General features: G+C 39.3%; 1 protein-coding gene across 5 annotated transcripts in view; it reads right to left on the reverse strand.

The window, feature by feature from the left end:
* The window catches only part of LOC137161463 (melanocortin-2 receptor accessory protein 2-like), a 138,444-nt gene that overhangs the window by 69,280 nt on the left and 57,993 nt on the right, over nucleotides 1-11,171 (reverse strand). For 4 of the 5 annotated variants that reach the window (XM_067560738.1, XM_067560740.1, XM_067560737.1 and 1 more), the window contains 3 exons: nucleotides 9,980-10,066; nucleotides 8,246-8,410; nucleotides 4,905-7,208 (listed from right to left, as the gene is read on the reverse strand). In XM_067560738.1, the coding sequence (XP_067416839.1) occupies nucleotides 7,154-7,208; nucleotides 8,246-8,410; nucleotides 9,980-10,066 (307 nt within the window). In that variant the 3' untranslated portion in view covers nucleotides 4,905-7,153. Of the gene's footprint in view, nucleotides 1-4,904; nucleotides 7,209-8,245; nucleotides 8,411-9,979; nucleotides 10,067-11,171 lie in introns of those variants that run through there. The other variant, XM_067560745.1, reaches the window with a different exon arrangement.

Genomic DNA, 11,171 nt, shown 5'->3' on the forward strand with positions numbered 1-11,171 from the left:
GCAGGAGGAATTGGAAGTCCTGGCACAGTCAAGGAACTATGATGTGATTGGAATAACCAAGACTTGGTGGGGTAACTCAAACAACTGGAGCACTATCATGGATGGGTATAAACTGTTCGGGAAGGACAGGCAGGGGAGAAAAGGAGGAGGAGTTGCACTGTATGTAAAAGAGCAATATGATTGCTGAGAGCTCCTGCATGAAACTCGGGAGAAGCCTGTGGAGAGTCTCTGGGTTAAGTTTAGAGGCGAGAGCAACAACGTGGTGGGCGTCTGTTATAAACCATCAGACCAGGAGGATGAGGTAGACGAGGCTTTCTTCAGACAACTAATGAAAGTTTCCAGATCACAGGACTTGGTTCTCATGGGAGACTTCAATCACCCTAATATCTGCTGGGAGAGCAATACAGCAAAGCACAGACAATCCAGGAAGTTTTAGAGAGCGTTGCAGACAACTTCCTGGTGCAAGTGCTGGAGGAACCTACTAGGAGCCGTGCTCCTCTTGACCTGCTGCTCACAAACCTGGAAGAATTGGTAGGGAAAGTAGAAGTGGGTGGTAACCTGGGCAGCAGTGACCATGAGATGGTAGAGTTCAGGATCCTGACAAAAGGAAGAAAGGAGAACAGCAGGATACAGACCATGGACTTCAGAAAAGCAGACTAACTCCATGAGAGAGCTGCTGGACAGGATCCCCTGGAGACTAATATGAGGATGAAAGGAGTACAAGAAAGCTAGTTGTATTTTAAAGAAACCTTATTGAGGGCGCAGGAACTAACCATCCCAATGTGTAGAAAGAGCAAATATGGCAGATGACCAGGTTGGCTTAACACAAGAAGTCTTTGGTGAGCTTAAACACAAAAAGGAAGCTTACAAGAAGTGGAAGCTTGGTCAGATGACTAGGGAAGGGCATAAAAATACTGCTCGAGCATGCAGAAATGAAATCAGGAAGGTCAAATCACAAGTGGAGAACCTAATGACAGAGGATGTGGAAAAAAAGCTGAAATACTCAATGCTTTTTTGTCTGTCTTCACAGAAAAGGTCAGCTCCAAGACTTCTGCACTGGGCAGCACAGAAAGGGGAGCTGAGCAGCCCTCAGTGATGAAAGAACAGGTTCAGGTCTATTTACAAAAGCTGGACATGCACAAGTCCATGGGGCTGGATGCAATGCATCCAAGGGTGCTGAGGGAGTTGGCTGTTGTGATTGCAGAGCCACTGGCCATTATCTTTGAAAACTCGTGGCGATTGGGGTAGGTCCTGGATGATTGAAAAAAGGCAAATATAGTGTCCATCTTCAAAAAAGGGAAGGAGGAGGATCCGGGGAACTACAGATCAGCCAGCCTCACCCAACTCCCCAGAAAAATCATGGAGCAGGTCCTCAAGGAATCCATTTTGAGACACTTGGAAGAGAGGAAGGTGATCAGGAACAATCAGCATGGATTCACCAAAGGCAAGTCATGTTTGACCAACCTGATTGCCTTCAATGATGAGATGACTGACTCTGTGGATGTGGGGAAAGTGGTGGATGTGATATACCTTAACTTTAGCAAAGCGTTTGATACGGTCTCCCAAAGTATTCTTATCAACATGTTAAAGAAGTATGGGTTGGGTGAATGGATGATAAGGCGGATAGGAAGCTGACTAAATCATCAGGCTAAGTTGGTAGTGATCAGTGGTTTGAGGTCTAATTGGCAGCTGGTAACAAGCGGAGTGCCCCAGGGGTCGGTGCTGGGACCAGTTTTGTTCAATATCTCCATTAATGATCTGGAGGATTGGGTGGATTGCACCTTCAGCAAGTTTGTAGATGACTAAAGATAAACTAGGGGGAGTGGTAGATACACTGGAGGGTAGATATAGGATACAGAGTGACCTAGACAAATTGGAGGATTGGGCCAAAAGAAATCTGATGAGGTTCAACAAGGACAAGTGCAGAGTCCTGAATTTAGGACTGAAGAATCCCATGCACAGCTACAGACTGGGGACCGATGAGCGAGGCAGCAGTTCTGCAGAAAAGGACCTGGCAGTTACAGTGGACAAGACGCTGGATGTGAGTCAACAGAGTGCCCTTGTTGCCAAGAAGGCTAATGGCGTCCTGGGCTTCATTAGTAGTACTGCCAGCAGATCAAGGGAAGTGACTTTTCCCCTCTATTCATCACTGGTGGTCTCGTTTGGAGTACTGTGTCCAGTTTTGGGCCCCTCACTACAAAAAGGATGTGGACAAATCAGAAAAAGTCCAGCAAAGCGCAACAAAAATGATAAGGGAGCTGGGGCACATGACTTATGAGAAGAGGCTGAGGTAACTAGGCTTGTTTAGTCTGCAGAAGAGAAGAATGTTGGGGGATTTTATAGTAGCCTGTAACTACCTGAAAGGGGGTTCTGGGAGGATGGAGCTAGGCTATTCTCATGGTAGAAGACGGCAGAACTAGGAGCAATGGTTTGAAGTTGCAGTGGGGGAGGTCTAGGTTGGATATTAGGAAAAAGTTTCACGAAGGGGGTGGTGAAGCACTGGAATGGGTTACCTAAGGAAGTGGTGGAATCTCCATCCTTGGAGGTTTTTAAGCAAAGCCCTTGCTGGGATGATTTAGTTGGGGTTGGTCCTACTTTCATGAGCACGGGATTGAACTAAATGGCTTCCTGAGGTCTTCTGATTTTAAGTGATCCAGCCCATCACCCATTCCCAGTCTCTGGCAAACAGCAATCCCTGCCTATCCTGGCTAATAGCCATTGATGGATCTATCTTCAACAAATTTATCTAGTTCATTTTTGAACCCCGTTATAATCCTGGCCTTCACAACATCCTCTGGAAAGGAGTTCCACAGGTTGACTACATGTTCTGTGAAGAAATAATTCCTTTTATTTGTTTTAAACCTGCTGCCTATTAATTTCATTTGGTGACCCCTAGCTTTTGTGTTAGGAGGAGAAGTAAATAACTCTTTCTTATTTACTTTTTCCACACCAGTCATGAGTTTATAGACCTCTATCATCTCTCTCCCAGTTGTCTCTTTTCGAAGCTGAAAAATCTGTTTTATTAATCCCTCATCATATGGAAGCTTTTCCATATTCCTAATCATTTTAGTTGCCCTTTTCTGTACCTTTTCCAATTCCAATATATCTTTTTTGAGATGGGGCGACTAGATCTTCATCCAATACTCAAGATGTAGGTGTACCATGGATTTATAAAAAGGCAATATGATATTTTTTCGTCTTATTATCTATCCCTTTCCTAATAATTCCCAACATTGTTAGCTTTGGCTGCCACTGCACACTGAGTGAATGTTCTCAGAGAACTATCCACAATGACTCCAAGATCTCTTTCTTGAGTGGTAACATAATTGAGACCCCGTCATTATGTATGTATAGTTGGGATTATGTTTTCCAGTGCGCATTACTTTGCATTTATCAATATTTAATTTAATCTGCCATCTTGTTGCCTAGTCACCCAGTTTTGTGAGATCCCTTTGTAACTCTTTGCCGTAAGCTTCGGACTTCTGCAGCAGCAGAAGATAATTGACTCTACTTTGAGAAGAGACATAGGGTTGCCAAGAGACCAGTTACTGCCACAAAGGGTGGGAAGAGCAACAGCTGCTGCTGGAGACTGGAGTAGCACTTCAGAATGGGTCTGGCAGGGAGAGGTACTGGCTGCTCCCCCATCCTGCCACAGTCATCCCTCTTCTACTCCTGGAGTGCGGCTCCCGCTCCCAACCCCAGTCATCCCCCCAACCCCAAAACATGGTTCCCCCTTCCCCTGCCCTGACCCAATCACCCCCACCACCTGAGCATGGCTCTCCCTTCCCTCCACGGCTGTGTCACCGCTCCACACCTGGAGCACAGCTCCCCCTTTCCTGCCCCAGTCACTCACCGCCGGAGCGTGGCTCTCCCTCGAACATCCTCCCCCCATCACCCTGCCACCCCTAGAGCCCTGCACAGCTGGCAGGTGGAGGGAGCGAGCAGCAAGTAATGGTTGGGAGAGAGAAAAGCAGGGGTGGGGCCCTGAGGGGGAGGCCTCAGGGGAAGAGGCGGAGCTAAGAGCAGGGAGGTGGAGTTCCAGGACTCATTGTCTGGTTTTCACAAATTAGAAAGTTGGGCACCCTGGAGTAGAGTATGTGTGTAGGAGAAACAGTCAGCAAGATTATAGATTATTTATGTAAGGACAAATGACACTGTAAAGAGAATGTTCATCCTGCTTTTCTGGCAGAGTCAAGAGAAAAGAAGTTTTAATGACAGGCTGGTTCCTGACTATGAGTTAGAAGATTGACTGGTCTGAGTTCTGAGGGGGTGGCAATAGCAATGCTGAGGACACAGAAGTACAGTTACCTACAAGTACCAGATATTATCACAAATTATTTACAAATGATCAAAATAATCTATTTTCAAAAATTAAAAGTTATTTTGTTTCTTCTGTATAAAGACAGCAATAGGTTACAGAGGGTCTCTGGGAAGTAACACCAGCAAGGACCTAGTCTTCCAAAATAGTCACTATTCCTCCTCCAAATACCCATGGCTACCTCTTATTTTTATCTGCAACCCCCACTAATGCTTTGGGAACCAGTTCCCAGTGCTTCATCTAATCTGTGTTATCAAATACCCCTGTTGACAAGTACCTTCTCTTTCTGTCAGGTACAGCTACTACCTCAGTTTCCCTCTGCTCTGCCCCAGTTTCCTTCTTGCAGGTAGAGTAATTCGGCTCTCTGGTCAAGCTAAAAAAACTACTTCTCTTCCAGGGTAACAAAAAAGTTCAACTAAACAACAGAACCTTGGGGCTCTTTATAATCCACCCCAAGAAACCCATCTTCTGAAGACCTACAAGGTCTTTATACACCAGACAAGCAAAAAAGGATAAAACTCTCAGGGTCACTTTAAGGAATTCCATGAAGGAACCAAAATATTCAGAGAATGGAAGCACAGTTTCTTATATAGGTTTCATTATATAAACAAGTGCATTATTGGTTCATACATTAATGAATTTCTCTCCATCCCAAATCATGTGTTACTGTCATCCCGAATACTGGGGTAGTAAAATATTCACAACTTGAAGAGAATTATTGTGTTTTCAACAGCAGCCCTTTTAAGAGATTTTTCCATTAAACTGACATTTTGTAATATGCACACAATTTCAAAGCAAAGCAATATCATGGCTCAAATAAAAAAGATTACATATTAAATATTTACATATTCCCAGGCCTTAATAATGTAAAGTTGCACATTGGGTGTTTTAAGCTTTAAGTTAACATAGCAAGAAAAACAACCCACATGAAGGTGTAAAAAAAAAAAAAAAAATTGGGAGGAGAATCCATCTGCTTTGAATCTATGGGTATGTCTACACTTTGGAGATTTTATTGGCATAGCTATGTCAGCATGGCTCTATAGTGCAGAGACAGCCAACCTTGGAGAAGGAGTTTATCTGTTGGTACATGAACACCATCTCCCCCAACAAAGTTAGCTACACTGACCTAAGCCCTCTTCTCTCAACATAGCTGGGTCTACATTAGTGGTTTTGTCAGCATAGTTACATCAGATGGAAGTGTAATTTTTTCATACTCCCTGACCAATGTAGCTATGCCAATGAAACTTTTCTGTTTAGATCAGACTTAAAACAAAATTAAAGGTCTTTCTAAAAGGCATATTCTGGTTCAAACACAAGCTATTGAGCTAGATGCAGGAACTGTTAAGCCAGTCGAGGGACCATTAATTACTATAATTAGAAAATGTCTGATACTTTCCACTCGTAGAGCTGGTCAGAACTGTAAAAGGTTTTAGTGATAAGAGATGTCAAGATGCTCCAGAAACCTATCTTCTGCTAGGAAGCATAGTGTAATATTATTAAGTCATTTCTACTTATAGCCCTTTTGTGTAAAGAAGGGAGTACTACCAAACTGTTTCTTTTCATGTGTCTCAGATGGTTCAATTTGGGAAAGCCCGTTACAGTCACATATCAGTTTCAGCTTTTGACAAAAGAGGATACTGTCATTCAAATATTCCTTTTACATGTGTTGAATCAAGGATGCTCCCATGGCAAGCCTGATGTTAACAGGTTTTTGAAGCAGGACAGATACAGTCATTCAGATTTGTAAAGTAGCATGCCAACAGTACTAAAGGCCACAAGAGAAGCTTGTTACGGGCAATATTACTTTCAACAGCTGGGGCTCCACAATCTTGAAACCAGGCAAAAGTTAATAGTTTTGCTGTTTATCTCTGCTGTCTCTCCAAAATATTATTCTGTAGTAAATTACAGTCATATCACCAGTACTTAACCTTGATTAGCTGAAGAGCAGAGGAACAGACCCAAACAATCTTATTATTGCAATCTGTGTCATAATCTAAAGGTACTTACATGTCCCCCATCACCATAGTCTCTGAGCACCTTACAATCTAAGGAAGTGCTATTATCCTCATTTTATAGAAGAGGGACTGTAGCTAAGTGACTTGCCTAAGGTCACACAGGAAGCCAGTGGTGGAGCATGAACTTGAACCCCGGCCCACTGGACCATCCTTCCCAGCCTCCTTCCACTTTATCATATGACAGTGATACAATACACTCACCAAATGCATTTTAACAAGTACCCAATATGTACCTTTTCTCTACTTAGTGCATCTTTACTCTGTTTGCCATACATTTGAGCACTTTATTTATGTATTTGTCAATATTATGTACAAGGACAAGGACATGTTTTGATCACTTAAACTTCAAACAGTTTTAAGATATCAACAACAAGAACATACTGTAAGTGATCATTCACCTGAGTTAACTGTGCAATATATAAATTCAGACAATATTGCTAATAAGACATTTTACAGTAAAGAAAAGTGTTTCAAGTAAAAAATCTATGTAATCAGTGCTTAGGATGGTAATAAATCATAGCTACGACGAAAGAGTTCTAACAGGCTAACAAAATTAAATATCTAATGTGTACGATACACATTTACTTGTCTCTGCAATAAATTAATATCCTAGCTGAACTGTAAGTATTAGCAAAAATACAAAAAGCAAGAAAACAGTATAAAATCCCTTTACCCCAAATGCATATACTATTCAAGAAATAATTTGATATCAACAGTCAAATTTTAATACATACAAAATATTCTTTTTAAGAATTTAAACTTATTTATGAATATAAACAAATAAGATTGATGCATTATCTAGTGATATCCTCATATTGTTTTATGCAGTAAAACTATGGATCTCTTCTTTGGAATATCCAAGATCCTGCAGAAACCTGAAAATCAGTAATCAAATTTGTTACTTTGCACGTTTGGAGAGAGAAATTGCAGAAGAGTAAAGCTAAACAATTTACAGCAACAGTGTCTGTCTTTTTTCCAGACGACAACCTAATGAAATCAGTCCGGCTATGCACATACACTAAGAACACACTCCCTGTTCATATAGGAATTCATACATACTTCATAAAAATGCCTAATATGATGCTATATCAAGTTCTATAAAACTCAAGAATGTGTTATATTTTAAAGCATCTCAGATTTAGTTCTGATTGAGATCTTCAAGAAAAAAAGAGAGAAAATATATTGGTCAGATTCTGTATTTTGTTAGATCTTTGAAACTGCTCTGACTTCAACGAATGTAACCAGCACTGATATTTGGTCCAATGTTTTGTTTTCTTTACAATTTTTCTTTTTTTCTATTCCATATGTTTTTAGTACAGCTATAATATGAATATAAATGCACTGAAAGCTTTTATGTCTCTACAGGATTTGAATAGAACAGCTTTTTCAAATTCAACTGACAATGTCAGAAATTGGCACTCTTTTCAATAATTCCTTTTTTATCAGATACATAATCCCATTGAGAGAAAGTCATGAGTTTCAAAATTCTTAAACACTTGGATCTACCAAAAAGTGTTTCATAGTTACAAAAAATAACTGGAAATGATATTTTGTTAAGAGGGAAAGCTTTAACAACTTATCTGAACTGGTGAAACTTGGGCTATAGTTAATATTTGGATGAATGTGTGTTTCTAGAAGTTTTAAACTAAAATGGTCCTAAAATTTTTGTAACCTATATTTACATAAAAAGAGTGGCACATAATAGTATGAAACAGTTTAAAAACACAAGATTTTTCTTATGATTGTATTCTATCCTTTTGTAATGATCTACTGCTTAAACACAAACATTTACAAAAATGGTTTTACTTGCATAAGAAAATTCAAAGTACCTTTTTTAGACATTCTAAAATACAAAGGGCAATAAAGTTATACCATTCACCTTAGACACAGGAAAAATTATTTTTACACTCACCGTATTCCTTGCTCTGTGAAAAGTGCTGGACCGCAGACACAAATAAGTGTTTTGGAGTCTTTTTTGCTTCTTTTCACTAACTCAGAAAGGAGAGATGAAGAAATTTTTCCCTGTTTGCCCATCCATTCTTTTGTTGGCTCTGAAAGAATAAACTGAACTTCAAACCTGCAAAAACAGGAGGACATGTAAAAATATTGCTTCCATACAGACAGCTGCAATACTATTAATGCAAATCAGGATAGATAAAAATCATAGATAGACTCTTTTTGAAACTTGGCAGCAAACATAACTACTGAACTGGTGGATCTTACTGGCTTAGCACCAGAAACTAGAGCTTAGTGAAGTGCTAAATCAGCTTTTGACAACAGTAGCCTCTCCTGCAGGTGTAGAAAGAATATTTTCTTCATTTCACTTTATGCAACTAGTTCAGCTAAAATGACTAGTTCATTCAAAGTTGAAAAAATCAACTGGGAGTTTAAAAAGTTGTTTTCCACTTCCTCTTACACGTAGTTTTTATTCATAGATTGGATGAGCTCTACTAGTTCTAAAATCTTGAAGGATATGGTGACCTGAAACAATCAGTTCAATATTTCTTTTCTTTAATAAATCAGTTAAGTTTTATATGCAAAACATGTTTTGAAACATTTCTGATTATATATATATATATATATATATATATATATATATATATATATATAAATAAATAAATAAAAGGAAAAATAGTTTATCATTATCCAGCACATTAAAGATAGTTCTTTAATAGTGTTTTGTGGACACCTTGCTAGTGTGCTAGGCTGGCTGATCGCATGGTGCTGGCTAATGATTTTCAGCTGCTCAAAAGCCCAAATTCAGCTAAGTATTTGAGTATATGCTTAAATCTATCCCTACTGAGAAAAGCACATATGCATGTTGAACAGATCACGTTATAAACAAAATTAATAGGCAAAATGTAAAAGTGCAAATTAAAAACCCATCCCCGCACCCTCCCTGTGGTGATGGTAACAGGTGGTGATCAAGTCCGCTATATTACTTATCCATTTAAAAAAGAGTCACACTCTCCAGATGAGTGGTAAATACAGAATTTATAATTGCTTTATAATTCAAAATACTTCTGCAAAGATCTTTTCCCTAGCCTATTACTTTGACCATGTCAACCTTTTCTCTTTGCGTGCTTCCACTTGCTCCCTTTTCTCCACTGCATCAAACATATACTACTTGTCTTCACTTTCAAGACCCATCCGTACCCTATGATCTCTCACACACCATCAGAATGTCAGCTCCCACCTCCAACTGGCCCAAAAGGCTAGCCTCCATCACCCACGTGTTATATAAGCACCTTTGCGCTTTCTTCCATGCTGCCCCTCATGCTTAGGAGGAGCTCCTCATAAATATCTGCAAAACTAGCAAATCCTCCTTCAAAGTTCTCTGTGAAACTCTCCTTTTTTCATAATGTCTACAAAAAACCTTCACAACGGTTAAACTGCTGGTGTACAGAGACCACTGTCTATCATACTGGCCAGTATTTTCTCATTGTTTCCTTATACTACCCTGTTTGTTTGTATCCATCTATTGTCTTGTCTTACTCAATTGTAAGCTTTTGGGGGCAGGGACCATCTTTGTTTTGTGTTTGTGTAGCACCTAGCATAATGAGGTCCTGGTCTATGACTAGAGCACATAAGGGCTACAATAATATAATTAATACATAAATAAAAATTCTATAAAACTATTTTATACCTTTTATCTTGAAGGGCTAACTCCTCCAACTGGCTTCTCCAAAGTATATCATCTTCTGTTTTGTTGAAGAACAACAACTTCGCTATCCTTAAAAAAACAAAACACATAGAAACTTGATATTGAAGTGTATAACTATGTACAAATGCGTAGCAACTATTAAATAGAAAGAAAATACTGTACATCTCTAGAAAATATTGAATTATGCAGAAATTTAAGACCTATATTGTCTTAAGGACAAGAATGGCATATATTTTCTAGGAATTCCAAAGACTTTAGGTAAGTATATAGTCCTATTACTAATCATTTTTCTTCTGTGTCCCAATAGTATCTTAGCATTACTGTGCTATGCTACTTTAAAAGATTTTATATAGCTAAAACCCTGCATACCTCTAAATAATTTGAACAGTATATACTACATGCTCTACATATAAAGTTGGAGTTTCAAAATGGTGATGATGGAGTCTGGTTTCACCATCATTTGCCCTTAGCTTTATACATTACCTGGTATTTAGATAATCTGGTTTTGAATATATTTAGGTGAATAATGGTGCTGATGAGACACTAAACACAATAGTCCAACAATGACTTCCCATTGGAACACAGTACCAAGGCATTATGCTCTTAATTTTAAATTGCAGTTTATATAGCATCCTTCATACCAAATGCCCCAGAACAATTTACAAACTACAGGTATATACAGTGATCAGCTATTATTGTGATGTGCATTATAGAAATAGCAGAGAGACAAGACTCACTTCACCTACCATTGAAATGCAGCTAACCTTTTGGGTGACTGGATGCAACAAGATGACAATGTGATCAAGGCCTCATGTCCTCTGCAGTACATTAGACCTATATAATGCTGCACTACCTCCTCTCACAGCACTCCAATTTAGTCTAATCAATACAGTGTTTTTAAGTGTCATTTATTTCTACATGAAATTTTACATGGCCCTCAAATTTTAATGTACTACAAATTTTTGTATTGTTAAGTAATTGCATCACAGAAGTCATTTGAGGAAGCTGGAGGTATTGGAAGCTGAATAAACGGCAGAGGCTTTTGGCAACTAACAGTAGGGGCAAAAGATGGTTTTAGTTTGGAGTATACAGGTATTCAGGAAGCAAATGAAGTTTCTGACATTAGGAGGGATGCATCCCTTTCTTCCCTCCCTTGTGAGCAGGGACAGGATGA

The sequence above is a fragment of the Emydura macquarii genome, unplaced genomic scaffold (genome assembly GCF_026122565.2).
Source record: "Emydura macquarii macquarii isolate MOO-44397 ecotype Brisbane River unplaced genomic scaffold, CSIRO-AGI_Emac_v2 contig_2297, whole genome shotgun sequence".
NCBI lineage: Eukaryota > Metazoa > Chordata > Testudines > Chelidae > Emydura > Emydura macquarii.